Source organism: Oxyura jamaicensis, chromosome 14, assembly GCF_011077185.1.
Source record: "Oxyura jamaicensis isolate SHBP4307 breed ruddy duck chromosome 14, BPBGC_Ojam_1.0, whole genome shotgun sequence".
NCBI lineage: Eukaryota > Metazoa > Chordata > Aves > Anseriformes > Anatidae > Oxyura > Oxyura jamaicensis.
Genome location: NC_048906.1, coordinates 15,834,262 through 15,851,257, shown reverse-complemented (window position 1 = coordinate 15,851,257; position 16,996 = coordinate 15,834,262). Strand labels below are relative to the sequence as shown.

The following is a 16,996-nucleotide window of genomic DNA, read 5'->3' as shown; positions in this document are numbered from 1 at the left end:
AATACCCCTTTTCCAACTTGCAGGTTTGGATTTCTTCATTTTTTATTCCTCCTGTATTATCCCCTCCTTCGGCAGAGATTCCGAGCCCCTAAAACCCAGCAGTCTGCATCAAAAAGAAGAGACTTCTTGTAGCTACATAAAAGTTCCTTGACATATCCTTTCCCATTCAGAAACTGATTTGCAGCTGATCAATCTTGATCTTCATTTCAGTTTTAGATTATGCTTAAGTTATGGCAGCCAGAGTTTGATCCTATGAATGTAAGCTCAACACAAAAAGAAAGCCATTTATTCTTTTTAATTCAGCCTTACAACATGTTTATCCAGAGCTTTTTATATCAACTTCCAGTTTTAAATTATTTTCTTAGCACTTTACAGAACCTGTGTGCCTCTCCCTCCCAAGGGAAATAGCATCACACAGACCCTTAAGTTAGTCCAAGTTTCCACGTGACCAGAAGTCTTACTTGTTAAGAGAACACCCCTTTGCCAACTACTCCCCCACACTCCCTCTCCTCCCACCCCTCCCCAGCAATGGGCAATTACTTCACAAGAAATGTAAAATGGGATATGGGTGTACACAAAACCTACCCTCCACTAATACTGAACAGAAAAGCCTATTTTCCAATTACAGGACATCTTCCTCTAAATTTAGGTCAGCACTGGTGCAAGCTGCACTGTGTATTATTACCACAAGGATAATACCAATAAGTACATATATTTTCCTCAAACTGAAGATTTAAAAGCCTATGAAGTTAATTGGGGGAAGTTTAATATTGCTACTTCAGAGCACTAGAACACAAAGTGAACCCAGTAAAGATCCTGGTATTGATTCAATATTAAGTATTAATTGCATGACCATCATAGCACCTCTTTACATTAATCACACAATCACCAGAATTATCAACTGCTTTTAAAACTAAAAAGGGTACAGTCCAATATTTATAACTTGCACACTGTTACTATAGAGAAACTAGGTGCATGGTACAGTGCTGCAAAAATGGAAGCCTGCAGTTTTGACAAAGATGCCAAGTCATGTTGTAGACAATTTCAGTCAAACTGGCAATACTGTTGAAGCAAATACTCAACACAGCAGGAAATAAAGGACAAAAAAAAGCATTCTATAACCAAATAAACATCTGAAATTTCCTTTCCCTTTAAGAATACAAGTAAGGTCACTTTTAGCCTTGGAACGGATACATGTTCGCCTATGATGATCTTGCTAACTACTACACAATATCTGATGTCCTCTGCTAAGAATATAGTTTAAGAAAGCCGCAGTAACAAGAGGCATCTAATGTAATATCTAAAATTTCTTATGGCAATTATTGAATTCATTTGTCTTAAACAGTGAATATGGGAAGATGGTCTCATGTTTCCTTTTCAATAGTACTCTGAGGATCAAGTGGCTTTCAAGCAGCATGGTGGGTTTGAAATTTTTGCAGTTTAGATCATTCTGTTGCGTTTATGAGTTGGTGAGTCTGTAATGACATCGCCACACTGGGCTGAGGTACGCTTTCTAGTTCCACCATTGTCCAAGTGGAGTGCCATTTCTTCTGATATGAAAGTGTTCAAATCAACATCATGGAGTCCATTTCTCCTTCGACTAGCATTGGAGCCACTGCTCACGTGAGTAGGAGAGCCTGGGGTACTTGAGCGAACACTTATACTAGCCATTGCACCACTAAGACCTAGGGGGAAAAACAAAAAGAGCATTTAGGTCAAGCAGTAAAGAAAGTTAATTTCCTGTGTGTAGAAGGGATGATATTAACAGTGATACATTACAGGAAGTTCATTCTGTTTGTACCACACCTACTTATCTGAAGTCCAGAACACACCTTCCCAACTTTTAGTGCATCTAAAAGATCAGAGGAACCACTTTTTATGACATTGAAAGTGATCTTACACAGCAGGTTGTAAGAGCACACTACAATTGTAGCTCCATCGGCAAATGAGCTGTGTGTACATACCACAGACAGAACAGGCTACTTCCATGTGAAGGCTTCAACCTAAGCCATTAGTGTCACAGAAGGAAAGTCTCCCTACTAGAGCCTTATTTACCAAGTCCCCTTAATTCTAAAAAAAAATGCAGTATGACAGCAGATCATAGATACATTTGCACAACAACTCAAATAATGAAACACTATTTTAGGGCTACCACAATTAGCCAACACATTAGTATTCAGAAGAGCATTTAATCAGAAAAGCAAAGCCACATGTCAAACCCCCAAAGTTTACTACTGGCAGTTCTGATCCAAAACAATGCATTATGTTCAGGTTACCTGTTTTGACAAAGCAACAGCGGGGTGTTAGTGTTTATTTTTCTTGTTTAAAAGAAATTTCTTGTAGATACATCATGCTGATTTAAACATCTCTTCAGTAGCATTACTATTACAGCTTAACTAGCAAGAGCAGGACATTCCAAAACAGGGTCAGGACATGCAAGACTAACAATCCTTCTCTACTTGAAATTTAGGCTACACTTTAAGTATCTTCACTGTCCTAACTGCTTCAAACCAATATTAAAGAGTACAAAAGTCTACTAGTCTTGGAGAACTACCAAAGCGGGAATTGTGAGAATGACAGAACAAGATCTAGATCAGTAGACTTTTTCCTAGCAATAAGAAAAAGCAAGTAAGTTTTATGGGATTTCCTTATTATTAACCCTGAAGATCTTGAGCTCCATATTAGTAACCCTGAAGATCTTGTACTCTTTGATGTCTTCACCAGTCAGAAGTACCCTGTACCTTTCTTTGTCCAGCTATCATACTCTGATCTGTGTGCACTGCCACATCATGTGCAGTCAGCTAGGCAGCCAGCAGCCACATACTGACAAGTGAAGCCTAACCCAACCCTACTTATTAGCTGCCAATAGGTCAAACAAGTGGCTCCAAAGGCTCTGTGAAGCTCAGCCGTAGAAGCTACCTTATACATAAGCTCTGCTTTGGGGTTAGGAGAAATTCAGTTACTTGGAAGAACAATTGACAGAACAGCTTACATGCTGCATGTTTCTTGACCAGATGAACCACATTCCATTTAAGTATTAAAGTATTAGAAGCATGCTTTGGAAGTCTGATATTCCTATTCTTTGCTCGAGCTAGGCTGTATTGCAACAAATGGAGCACACAGCATATGCATTCCCTCAGTCAGCATGCATTAGGTTAGAAAGTCTCCACTGTTTCAGATTTGCTCCCTGAATATCATTGCCATTAAACAAACCAGTCAGAAATCTGACCACTTGTCAAGTTATGAAATAGCACCCTAGACTGCTATCTACAGCACATAGTATCTCCTGATGAAGAGTTAAGACAAAAAAAGCCACTAGATCTGTTGCTAGAAACCCCAGGTAGAAGATAAATGGCTTTGAAACCCAGCTGCAGTGACAGCAGGTTGATACACAAGTCAGGATAGGGCAGGTTCACACATCTCACTATCATTCATGAGTGCTGAATTAACATTTAAAGCTCATTCTTTCAGTATTATACACTGTGCATACTTAAAAGCACATTTTAAAGCCTGACTAGAATCTTGTAGTCATCTGCCATCTACAGTGGCAGAAAGTACTTGAAGAGCAGAAACTTTTAATAAAAAGCTAGTTCAAAATAGAGGTTTGTTCTTGCACTCCCAGCATCAGGTTGAGCTCAAATTGAAAATTATGAGAAGAGGCTCATATATACCTACCAAAAAGTAGTAAAGCAGCTAATTGGATGATAGATACCTAAGCAAAAAAAAAAACAAGTGTGCAAAACTCAGGGAGGTTACAAATCACTGCACAAAACACAGCAGCAAGTTTAATTTCAACTGATGTAACATAAATTAGAAAAGCATGAGTTCATCCTGCACATTTCAGTTGGAAAAACAACTGACAGCACAGAGGGTGGATGTTCTGACATCATTTCAAAGCCTAGTTGATACCTTGTGAAGACTTCCCCACATTGATTCCAAACAAAACTGCTCTGAACACACAGGTTCAGCACTGTTACTTCCACTGAGAATCAACAGCTTACACCACTTCTATCAGTCACCGTTGTTATATGCAGCTCTTAATCAAATGGTCATTGTGTTCTCTTATCAAAAAGTGTATTCTAAATAAAATAAAAAACTGACCTGTGAGGTAAGAACATTTTTAGGCACCCAAGAGCTGTTTTTAAATAGAGCCTTATCAAATAAGGAGCATTTTAAAACAATAGTTACAAAAGTCAAATTAAAAGACATATCCAATACACTGCAACACATTCTAAAACACACTGACAAGGTTTGCAAGCGATGCCTCAAGCAGGCATTTTCTCTTCAATATTTACATAATACCAAACCACTGCAAATTTAAATTCAAAGCCAGCCTCTAGGAGATTATTTGGAAGGTAGAACCTTCAAACCTGGTGCCAAAGGCAGTAGTCATTTTGATTTAGTTTCTACAGAGATCAGAACTTGAGGACATTACACCATACTTCTAGTTACTGTTTAATTTTGCATCTGGTACAGGCATTTAGTAATACTGATGTAATAAGCCAGTCTTTACTTAGTACACTAAAAGTGTTACTCTGAGTCTCAGTTACTAGCAGTTACTATATTACATAGCACTACAAACATTACAATTTAAGACAAAGCAATCAAACTAATATGGGAGAGTCAAAGAAAATTCAAGGCATGTACTGAAACCTCAAGTTGCCATTTCATGGAAGTAATGTCTTTGAAGACACTCAATGCAATTGAAGAGATGTGTTTTTTGTTGACAGAACATCTTTTTGAAGCAATGATCCACAGTTCATTTCTTCTAGTAAAGAGGTCATGTAAGAAAAAATATCAATTTATTGTGAATTATTCTGAGAAAGTTTTCAGTGTATTCCAACACATCTACCAAAGCATGTAAGCATTTAAAGAAGTAAAGGAAGCAGTAATATATATACTAAGATGACATGATTGTTAGCAACACCATTTCACAGCCTCAAACTTCTATACTGTGATTAACAGGACCTAATCACAGGCACATTCATTTTTGTCTACACAACAGTACAGATTTAAATAGCTACTAAGACTTTAGTTCTTCCATTAGCCCATGCTTATCTCTGAAGTTTCCCACTTTATACATTAGAAATCTTTTTCACTACAGAGGCTTTTTAAAAACAGGTGATTCTCTCCTTTTTAAACTTTAAAGAGCTGTATGCCATATCCAAAATAATTTGCAGTATTACTTATTCTTATTCCTGCTCTTCCTTTTTCACAGAAATCTACTTGCATCTGAAAAATGCATCTAGATCCTTCTATAACACTACTAGGAAAAGCTTGAGTATGGCTCGCACTGCCGCACTGGTTAGAACTTCTCATTTCCAGTTACAGCATATATTAGCACTGACTTAACTGAAGCTTTATGAACTGCAAGCTGAAGTTTTACCTGCACTACAACCATGTCCACAATGTTACTTCAAGTTCACATCCTGAGTAACTACTGCTCAGCACAGCAGTATTAACTACTGTTTTCCAGATGTTTTAATCAGCAAGTAAAAAAAGGAACAACCACATTAAGTGCAAATAAAGCAGGAATTAACCCCAGATACATACAGAATATAGATCCTTCTCATTCCTCTATGCTGTACCTTTAAATTACTGCTAATAAACCAACTTTCAGCAGTACATAACACAATCCTATGACAGGCACATACAGAACCTTTGTGCCAATTTAAAACCTATGAAACTGAACTCTGCCCTCCCATTACAACTTCCACCAGCTGTTTCTTCCCCACATTTTTTTAAATGAAAAAGACATTCTATATTGCAATTTAACATTTTAAGACAAGACCTAATAGAAGTTTAGGGTTTTAAAGAAACCAAGCCACACACTTCCACATAGTAAAGGTTTGCCCCAAAGGGACTGAATGATATACATCAACAGTAAAGCTAATGAGCAAGAGTACTAACCATGCTGCTGACCCCAATTTTTAGTATTAAGTACACTACTGTTCAATATTACCTTCCTAGGCTTGCTTCACATCTTGCAAAAATGATAGCACTTGCTCCCATTATGCTGGAAGACTGGTTTGTGGAGCATGGATCGCATCCCAGATTAAAACCAAATATTTACAAGCAGAATGTGGAGAACCACCAGCATGCAGTCTTGCAGACAAACATAGCATGTTAGCTATATCAAGGCAGAAAGTGACCAGGCACATCAGCTTTTGGGAATTTTATTGTTGTCAGCTCAATTTGATGTAATCTTTATTTGAAAATCTTCTTTTACAGAACTGGGATACATTGATACACATTCAGGGTACATAAAAAATGCATCTACACCTATGCTAACTGCAAGAATGTTTTAGGGTTAGGTGGGAGTTAAAACTCAAGTTTGAAAAGCTGAACAAAAATATTTTTCACCATCACGTCTAAAAGTTAGAATGACATTAGATGCAGTTCTTGAAGTTTCAGAGAAATCCACTTGGACCTCGGGGTAATAGATCATACATTACCTTGAGCTAACTGCTCAAGGTTTCTTAAGATCTGAAAAGTTAGTCTTTAATGAGTTTCTAGCCATACTTGATTTCAAGGGTACCCTCCAGTACACCAATAACAGAGAACACTTCTACTTGCCAGAGTTTACTCTCTGAAGAGTAGTTAGTTCCAAAAACATCCTACAGTACCCATAAGTTACACTACAGAACTTCAGTAACAGGTCCACAGTGTAGTTATACCAGTAGAGCAAAGAGGTAGATCACATACTATAAGCTTTTTGTAAGTATAGCTTGCCTTAACATTATTTTTAGCTACTGTAAAAGAGTCTTCCCCAAATATCACAAAATTAAGTTTTGGTTTTGAAATCCCTAGCTTTTGTCAAGAAAGCCATTAACCATCTTGCTAAGCTACAATATATGCCAGATAAAACAAGGTTTAAAGACTGAAACAGCAAGGTTAAAAAAGCAGTTTCAGGAAAAAAAACTTTCCTGTGCAGCTACAGCTTTAAGCTTCATAGCTTATTTTGTGTCTTAAACGCATGCTCATCTGTTTCATTAAAGACTTTGCTTAAAACAGCAAGTTTCAGTATCACCCCTGTTTCAGCCCATCCATGCCACCAATAGAGGAAATACTCTACTTCCACAGGAAACCTATCAGCATAAAAAAGTCTTTACACAGTAGCCAAAAACTCTGCTTAAAGCCTTAATCCTGAACACTTGCTAAGGCTGCTACTCACTACCATCAAGTTCCCTCACAATGCCTAGAAGCAGATCACATTTAAACAGCCTGACAAAAATGCACATGCACAGACCTACAAAGTACTTTAAATTATGAACACCTGCAGATCATTCACAGGTTTCAAAAGTCATAATAGTTCTGAGGAGACCAATGATAAATAGGAAAATAGTTTAGGAGTAGTTTGGCCACTACTTCCCTAAAGGCAGGAAGTAGATGTAGGAATGCTCATTGTAAGCAATAACAAAAAATTACAGGGCCCAACACAGGCTTAGTCACTAAAGGAGTAGCACAAAAAGAGCCCAGATATAAACTGATACTGGAGAAAAATTAATCCAGGTGACAGACACGTGGTCTTGTCAGCCACCTCATGGAGAATACAATTCCAGCCCCTACAATGCATTACGGGGCAGAGAACTTCCCACAGTGCTCATGAGCCTTCTTTCATATTCCATTACTATTCCTTCAGTTTTGTTACTTCCATAATACACCTCTATCAAGCAGATACTAAGAAACAAGGACGTGAGGATAACTATACTACCAGTGAAAACACAAGCTGACTCTGCTTGAGAGAACTATCTGCAGTGATATGCATCTGCCTAGCTTACTCTAACCCAACAGCAGCCTTTAAAGCAAGCTGCACGCAGGATTTAACTGTGGTTTCATGAAAGATTTTTCAGAAGGCTGCTTATCACTTTGAATCAGGTGAAAGTCAGCTTCTGCAGCAGTTGCCTTCATTAAATTAGCTTAACCTAGTGAATAAGCTGTACTGGTACACAATTCTCTAACCAGCCTCCAGTATGAGAGGGAAAACTGCCAAATACTATATGACTCGGTGGCAGCAGCATGCTTCATTGAAATGGCAACAGAGCAGCAAACAAGACCAGAATTAGGCTGTCACCTAGACAGTAACAGTGTCTGGCTTATGTATCTTGAAAAACTGCCACAGACCAGAAGCAAATACTGCATTTTCAGGAATCCACTCATCTAGTTAACTCGTTAATTCTATTCCCACTAAGGACTAAACAGTAAAGATTGTTTATTCTTCCAGAGTTATTATTTCTAGACTTTCATCTTTAAGTTTTCATGAATGGTCTAACTATTGATACTTAAAGAATCATAGAATACCCTGAGTTGGACTGGACCCATAAGGATCATCAAGTCCAACTCCTGGCATCACACAGGTCTACCCAAAAGTAGAGACCATGTGACTAAGTGCACAGTCCAATCACTTCTGAAATTCAGACAGGCTTGGTGCAGTGACTACTTCCCTGGGGAGCCTGTTCCAGTGTGCAACCACCCTCCCAGTGAAGAACCTCTTCCTGATGTCCAGCTTAAGCTTCCCCTGCCTCAGCTTAACCCCTTTCCCACAGGTCCTATCACTGGTGATTACATAGAGTAGGTCACTTGCTTCTCCACTCCCCCTCATGAGGAAGCGGTAGAGACTGATGAGGTCCCCCCTCAGCCTGCCCTTCAAGCTATCTGCTACCCTTTAGCATTTTTAAAAGACAAAAATACATAGGTGAACTGCTTTTCATATTAAATACATTTTATCACTTGCAAGGAAAAAGTTCAATGCAGAACTAGCTACTGAACATCCTTATCTTAGAAAAAAAGATACACCACCAACATTGCTGATGACAGCAATGAAGCTTGGTGTCTTAAGAATTCTCATACTAAGACAGGGAACTAGAACTGAGTTCTGAACAGGACTCTTGCATTGAGGTCAACCTACAACACCCCTTTCCAGTGTACTTCTTGAAGCAGAAGAGCACTGTATTAACCTGTGCAGAACAAAAAGGACACTAGAGTGAGGTAAGGTTCCCCAAGGACAAAATTCCAGACATTAGATGACCTTCCCTACCCCGCACAGATCTGTTACTTGCTACTAGCAAAAACTTAATATTTAACTAGTTGCTAGCATAGTATTATCATTTTTCCAAGAATTCTGTTTACTTTAGCATTGGTAAAAATGCCAAGTCTCTTGGTGCTTCAAAAATGCTACCAGAAGTTGATACTTAGTTCTACAGCTCTGAACTCTGTTAGGACCCAAAATGCATTTTTATACACTACCTTTTCCTCATTCAAAGTGTGACAATGCAACTTTTTAGTAATTAGAAGCCTTATACATGCAGAACTGCTCTTAGAGAATTAGGTAAATGTCTTCAGCTAGAGCACAGGTACATGACATGACATTAGGACACCAACAGTGACCAAGAGCCAAAGCATAAGACTTTAAGAACCCCCACCCAATTTCAACCAAGTAGTATTGAAAAAATTACTGTTACCATGCAGAGCTATGGCTTCACGGAAGGGTTGCAAATCAGTCTCTACAGATGAGCTAGTTTCTGTGGAAGTAGCTCGGTTAGGGGATACTACAGTCAGTCTTGGGGGAGCTCTAGAATTTCTTGGAGGAGGAACTTTTCCACATAGGAAGCTGATCAAGTCTTCTCTACGAATAGTTCTTCTGCGTTTTTTAACCCACGCTAACACATCCTTATTGCGACGCTGATAGCCAATCTGAATTCCTACATCAAAGCTTCGCTGATGGGCATCCACACTCTCTGCAAGAAGACAAAAGTATTCTTAGTACATGTTACAGGTAAAACATATAGCATGGTACATCACTGATATGGCTTCCTGTCAACTGTAAACATTTCTTCTACCTGTCACTATGGAATGATGCATATTAAACCTAAACAGAATATGAACAAAATAAGTTCCCTTTCCCACCCAACATTACACATCAGAAAGTTTGCTATACTACATGTCAACTGCACAGCACTACTGAGGAAATCATACTGTATTAACATTAAAATCACAGAGGTGGTCAGTCTGAAACTGGGTACTTAACAGACAAGCATTGGCTTAAGGAGCAGCTGCATGTTTTGACTGCATTCTTGAAGTAGATCAAGACAGTTAGAAAAACCCACATAAAGGAACAACAGATTTTCTCAATTCCACGAGAAGGAATTTCCAGAAAACTCCGATTTCTTTAGAGTCCCTCTAATTTAAGTTCCCTGGAGAAACAGTTTGCAGGAGACTATCGTTTTTGATAACGAAAAACAGTATCCCCAGTGACTTTCCATTAGGCAGCAACATTCACAAAGGAAGTCTCAAGTTTTCTTTCCCTATTTAGACCCCATTAAAAGTTTGATACACAGAAGCTTGAACTGTGCTACCTGTAATTAAACCTGCTACAAAAAGCAATTTAATTCTCCATTCATGTTAATGGTCATCTGTGTACAGAAGTACACTTCACCTCTAAAAGGCACTCCTAAATTATTTGCATTATATTGCTTTCAAAGTTCAGTAAGTACATTCCTGGCTACTAGTTTAAGAACTACAAGAAAATATCACAGAAAAAGTAACAGGTGGGACAAGCCATATTTCTCTACCCAGGAATGCCGATCTTGAGATAGATTCAGAGCTTTGCCAGCAACGATTTCATTTTTATAGAAGCTGCCACGATATTATATCTTGCTCCATTAAAAGTAAAATAGTATCCACTCCAATTCCACTTTATTTCCGTGTTTGTTTTAAACCTGGCAAAGCTAATTAAAACTACTTTTTGTATTCTTGCATTACTAATGAAGTCTAATGTAATACTGTTCTGGGCAAACAGCTTTTAAGAAATTTAAGAACAGCTGTCCAAGACACTTGGACAGTTTACAGGCAAACTGACATACACATCTAACCTAGTTCTCACATACAAAAACAAGAATAATCAGTTAAAATGTTTAAGAATTGCATTTAAGTCTCCACTGCACAACTCCTAAAAGACAGCACTAAAACCAACACTATCAAATGCTCTCCAAACAGAATGGAACTCACCAAGAGAAACATCTCCAACAGATCATATTTTAAAAGCCACAAGGCTTCACTGTAAGCTGTACAGGTACACTGAGAACATTAACACATTACTTCCATGCACTCTTTAATAAGAGTATTTTTTTCTTATGCTGCTTTCTAACCAAAGGACTAGACAACTTACAACTGCTAATTCCTGTCAAGGAATGGCACCATGACAGATTACTCCTCCAGCCATTTTATGCTCCACAGCATCTAAGAATCCAATGCACTAGTAAAAGCTCCCAAACACTTTAGACCTAGTTTGGACACTGACAGCATTCCTTTAATCCCTTCCTGAAATACCTTGAGAAAGCCCTAAGAAATAAAGAGCCCAGCTTTATGTAAACAACCTGCTCTTCTTGTATACAAGTACCCTTGACAAAGGCTAACTAGAAATTAGTATGAGGTCAAACACTGACTACTGATGTACCCTGGACAAATTTCAAGCATTGTTACCCTGGGAAAGATTAGATTTGCATTAAAAGCTACAGCTGCTTTGTTTACGAAGTTCAGCTGGCAAAATATACAAGCAGTCAAACTGCCTACATTTTGCAATTATGAAGTACTAACACCACCAAATATACATTTATTAATAAGGTAAACAATAGGCTCAGGAAGTCATTTTAGTGACTAAGACTTTCTACAGTGCTCTTAAGTTCTAAACCCTACCTTAGAAACAAACCTTCACTTCTTCACTGCCACCTGGAAGAAAGTCTGTTGTCTTTCAGTTAGGCCTTGATCACCAGCACCATTCTGAGACTGGCGGTCCAAGACCTTCACACTGTGGTATATTGAACTTTTAATCTATTTTGAGGAAAAAATGCTGACATTCATGATACCATGGCATTCTCCTTACACATTGTTCCTTATGTTGCTACTGTGAAGTTTTGAATGCCTCAGTTAGCAAATCAGAAATCTGTTGATGGGGCAAGACCATTTGCAATGCGTAGTCAGCCACAAAGTAATTCTACAATGCTTTGTCAAAATTCTTTAAAATCAAACATTACTGAGTATGCGCAAAGCCACAGGATATTTATGAGCAATTTATCACTGAAGGCAAATTCACTTTAAGGAACTCCAACTTATACAGTATAACATTGTCTAGGTGGTTCTGGGCATGTTCTCAAATATCTCCACTTGGGAGGTTAAGTGAAAATTGGAAGAAAGATTGTACTTCAACTTCAGCACTGAGACCATTTTAAGGAAAGACTTCCAGAGCTACTTTTTGAAGTATTCAAGTCATACCTGGCTAAAAGCAGCTTCCTACTTAAATTCTAGTTACCCTGATCCTTGACAAACCACATATTCTTCTGTTACTCACATTATTGCAGGAAAAAATAGGCCTCATTTTGCCTGTAACACAAGTTATCAACTGATTTAAACAAAAATAAGCAGCCTTAGACTTCACAGCAAGGATGCTGTAAAGTCCAACACAACTTGTGAAACAGACAACATAAATATCCACTGCTACTCTGGCTCCATGCTCTAGTGACTGGTTTCCCAGGCCATTTCTAGTGACCAACTCTTTCAGGCCAACTTTGTGCTGTTACCTGATGTGCTGCCCCTTTATACAACCCATCACATACACAATATTCGCATGCACTTTTTGCAGGAGAGTTAAGTCTCTACCAGTGAGTTATTTACCTATATTTACTCTTTGCTTTCCCCACATCTGTCAGAAACCTGATAAGCCATCACAAACACCACTAAATTCAGTTGTTTAAAGCAATTCCCACAAACCAGGAAACTCAAGACAAGCGGAAAACTTGCAGGATGTACAAGTATTGCTGTACACAGCAAGGAAAAAAAACACCCCCAGAATTCAAAAAACATGGAAAACTTCCATCAGAAAAACAAACATGGAACTTAGTCTGTTTCTTCCCAGTAATGGAAGACAGTAATAATGGGATTCACATTGTGCCAATTCAAGCCTCTACTCAAATCATTTCTGTACAATCTTTTGACAAAATTAGAAGCCACTGACTGATTCTTCTGCAGCAAAGAATTCTTATGTCAACCCAAGGAACAGCAGAGTTCAGAAGCAGGCCTTGATCAACAGAAACAGTCAAACAGCACAAAAGCACAGCAATGTACAAAGTGCATTCTTATCAAAGCCTTGACTAACATTGCTTTCTTATAGACACCCTGGACACAGTCATTAAGCATTCAGATGCTTAAAATAAACTGGGAGGCTTATTTAAGAAGCCTCACTGTCACAAGAATAAATTTTATTTTCACCACTACACCTAACTCATGCTTCACCACATATGCATTTATCATACCGATATCCCAACATTTAATACACCATGAAATACATTATATGCAGGAAATTTAAATACTAAAGAAGCTATTGCACTCTTCCCTTGAATTCACAAGACAGATTAAGAACATCCTCTTTCAAGGGTCTCAGAATAAAACAGCTTTTAAGTTGTTAATCACTAGCATGAGGCAACAGAAAAAATTCAGCTACTGTCAGCTGAAGTGGCCCTGGGAAAACTTACAAGATTCAGGAAGCAGTCTCGGGTTAGATTTTATCAGCATGAATAAGAGACATTAACAGTCCCTATTTATGAGTAAGCCAAGGCAGGAGGCAGAGTGGGACTCAGCAGGGAGGGCTGCCAGGGCAGCGGGAGCAGCCCCTTACCTTTGTAGAGGTTGGTGACTGCAGTGGCTGCATTCTGGAAAGGGACCCAGAGGGAGAGCCCCGGCTGCTGGCACACCCGGTCTGCAGGGAGGGAAGGACAGACGCTGTTTATTTTGGAGTCACCAACTCCGAACGGCCATGTTAGGTTTCGCCATTTTGTTCCACCTTCCAAAGGCAACCCGGGAGCGGGCCGGGAAGGGCGGACCGGCTGCGGCCCGGACCGGGGCACCGGGCACGGCGGCGCCCGCAGCCCGCTGGGGAAGCGCTGTGCCTTGCCCCCGCCCGCAGCCCCCGCTGCACAATGGGGCCGGCCCCTCACTTCGCCATTTTGTCGGAGCCTCCTCCCCAGGCTGGGCGGCAGGAGCCGCCGCCGGCAGGGCCGGCCTCCCCCCCCCAACCCTCCCGCCCCCGCAGCTCCCCGGGCCCTCCGCGAGGCTCGCCCCCGCGGCCCGGCACCCTCCGGGCGTGGCCCCCCGCCCAGGCCGCCCTCCTCCAGAGCCCCCCCAAGGCCGCCCCGGGACCGGCAAGGACCCTACGGCCGTCCCCCGGGGCCGAGCCCCCGGTCGGGCCGCAGCAGCCGGCCCGGGACCCTCCGCTGGGGGCCGCCACGGAGAAGGGCCGGGCAGCGGCGGCGGTTCGCCCCTCACGCCATTTTGTTTTCCCGGCTGCCTCTATGGACGGGCGCGGAGCCCCGGGCCGGAAACCCGCTCCTCCCCCTGCCCAGGCCGCTGTCGCCGCCGCAGCCCCTTTGTGGCCCCACTCCCGACCCCGATGCCCCCCTCCCGGCCCGGCCCCGCACCGCCGGGCTCCCCCCTCCGCTGTGCCCGGCCCCTACCCGGCCTCGCTCGGGGCCGGCCGTTCCCTCACCCCCGGCCCCGCCACACACACACACACAACCTCCGCCTCCCCCCCCTCGCGGGCGCCCCCCGTCCCCGCTCACCCTTGTAGAGCTGCGCCACGGCGGTGGCCGAGTTCTGGAAGAGGTGCCAGAGCTTCTGCTGCTTGTGCTCGGGCTGCGCCGCCGCCTCGTCCTGCAGCTCCGGGGCCAGCGCCTCCTCCTGCTCGGCCTCGGCCAGGCACTGCCGCTCCCACTTGCTGAACCAGTGCTCGGGGCCGTGCTCCTGGATCTCCGCCTCGCCTTCCTCCTTCTTGTCCTCCATCCTCCGGCCGGCTCCGCGACCTCGCCGCCAAGGCCCGGCCCCGCTCTCCTCTTCCTCGGCGCCCGGCCCTACCTCACCCCCATGCTCCCGGGCGCGGCCCGGCCCGCTCCGTCAGTCAGCTGCACACACACTGAGCGCCGGCGCCGCCCCGAACACAGTAAAAGCCCGGCGGAGCCGCCCGGGAACGTGCCGCCGCCCAACGCCCGCCCCGCAGCACAACTGGCCGCTGTTGTCCTGGCACCTCCGGTTTGAACGGCAGCGCCTCGTTCCATTGGCTGCTCCGCACGCCCATCAATGCGTCACGTCACGAGGGGCGGGGACGGGCCGCAGATTGGTCATGCCGTCACACACTCGTGCGCAGATGTCGCCGGCCGCCAGGCGCAGGCGCAGTGGAGCTCCCTCCCCCCCCACCCTCCAGCCGTCGGCCCGGCCTTGCCCCTCCCCCTGGCGTGAGCCCTGAGGCGGCTCCGCCCGCGGCCTCCCCTCGCCCCCCGCCGGGACCGCGGCCCTGAGCGACCCCGGGGGGCCTGAGGCGGCGGCGTGGGGCTGTGAGGGCACGGCACGGCACGGCACGGCAGGGCAGGGGAGGGCGGTCCTGCCATCTTGGCGCCGGAGCCTTCCCCGAGCCGGGGGAGGCGTTGCCCCGCCTCGGGTTTCCCCCGGCTGCTGGCAGTGACAGGCGGCCGCCCCCTGACCCGGCTGCGGGCCACGTCCCCGCCCCACACAGCGCCGCCGCCGCCCGGCCAGGCCCTACTGCCCCGGGGAAGATGGCTGCCGGGGCGGCCCAGGGCTGCTGGCCGGCCCTGCGGCACCGCCAGGGGGGTTATCGTTGTTCATCGTACATTTGCGCCGTGTGAGACACAATTCCAATAAAATATTGACAACCTGAGTTTCTCTGTGTCTAAGCCCTCATTTACCTCACACTCTTCAAAATACAGCTGTGGAAATCACATTCACGTCTTAACTGCTCAAATCACACTAATGCCCCTCCAAGCCGCTCTGCAAGACAAGCCATGATTTTCTGTAGAAATACTGATTAGTTGGCAGGCACATTGTGTTTCCCTCTCTTTGTGTCCTCCATAAAATACTTGGAGCTCAACAAACAGCTCCAGTGACAGAGCAACTGACATAACGCAACGCCCTTACGTGCTGGGAATGGGGAACCCCTTCACACTCACAAGCCGGTACACATTGTTAAGGTACAGCCGGGTTCAGCTCTGCACTGTCCACCCTGAAAGTGCAGCACTGTGGGAACTGTAGTTTCCAAGAGCTGCCAGGGAACTGCGGGTGTTGCTGCAGTGCCTGAGGAACACAAGTGATGAAATTTCCTCAGCCCAGTGAGGAGAGCTGAGGGAAGATGACTGTGTGTGTGTCAGAGCGAGGAAGGAGGAGGATGACTTCAGCGAGGAGCTCTGTCTCCAAGGCAGCCTGGCGAAGAACGAGCAGTGAAGTCAGCAGATTGAGGAGCCTTCGGCGGCATGAGGCTGGATGGGACGTGGTAGCTTCTGGCTTCCTAGGAGAAGACTGGGTTTTGTGCATGACTGAGATGAGGCTGGCTCTGGATTCAGTAGGGGAAAGAGAGAAGTACAGCAGTGATGCAGTTCCTGTGAAGTCTCCACCCACTCCTTTCAATCCCAAAGAAAAGAAGAAGCTTATATCTGAAATTGTACCTCAAATACGGACTCAAGTGGAGAGGGAAACTGAGCTAGTTACTGCATCTTAATTTTAGCGCAAGCATGATACCCATGGAAGTATGTAATTCTCTATTCTGGAGCTGGAGGTGTTGATACAAGCTAGATATCAATAGATATATAATTTACTGTCAAGCTAGCTGTAACATTTATTTAACTGTTGTTTTTTTTTTTCTAATGCAGCCCTAAGTTAGGAACCCAGTGAGTCAAGGTTACTTCACAGCTATCATGTAAGTTAGTTCTGCTGTTCTTAATTACTGAAATTCCTGGATGGTGTCGATGTCAACTACAGCAGTTCCAAGAATACTTCCGTAGTTTCCCTGTACTAGTCTTGTGAGCAGCACAATATACTCTGAGTCATATAGGATATTGGGCAACATCAAGGTCCTTTATGCTTCTAGAGATGTTTAAAGTGGAATTAAAATAGGTTTATATCACTTTGTTCCCAAGACATAAAAGACTACCAAAAACTAAAG

General features: G+C 43.2%; 1 protein-coding gene across 1 annotated transcript; it reads right to left on the bottom strand.

The window, feature by feature from the left end:
* Positions 1-259: 259 nt before the first annotated feature.
* On the bottom strand, positions 260-15,062 carry C14H16orf72 (chromosome 14 C16orf72 homolog). The gene is made up of 4 exons (XM_035339887.1): positions 14,610-15,062; positions 13,670-13,750; positions 9,462-9,737; positions 260-1,685 (listed from the first exon to the last, which is right to left on the bottom strand). Exons 1-4 carry the CDS (start codon positions 14,827-14,829, stop codon positions 1,441-1,443), a joined length of 822 nt encoding a protein of 273 aa, XP_035195778.1. The 5' UTR covers positions 14,830-15,062; the 3' UTR covers positions 260-1,440.
* Positions 15,063-16,996: the final 1,934 nt, after the last annotated feature.

Excerpts from the sequence above, each read along its gene's own strand:
- C14H16orf72 (XM_035339887.1), bottom strand. The coding sequence starts at position 14,829 with ATGGAGGACAAGAAGGAGGAAGGCGAGGCGGAGATCCAGGAGCACGGC. Across the intron at positions 9,738-13,669 it reads AGTCACCAACCTCTACAAAG|AGAGTGTGGATGCCCATCAG; the intron begins GTAAGGGGCTGC and ends GTCTTCTTGCAG. Across the intron at positions 1,686-9,461 it reads TGAAGCCATAGCTCTGCATG|GTCTTAGTGGTGCAATGGCT; the intron begins GTAACAGTAATT and ends TTTTCCCCCTAG.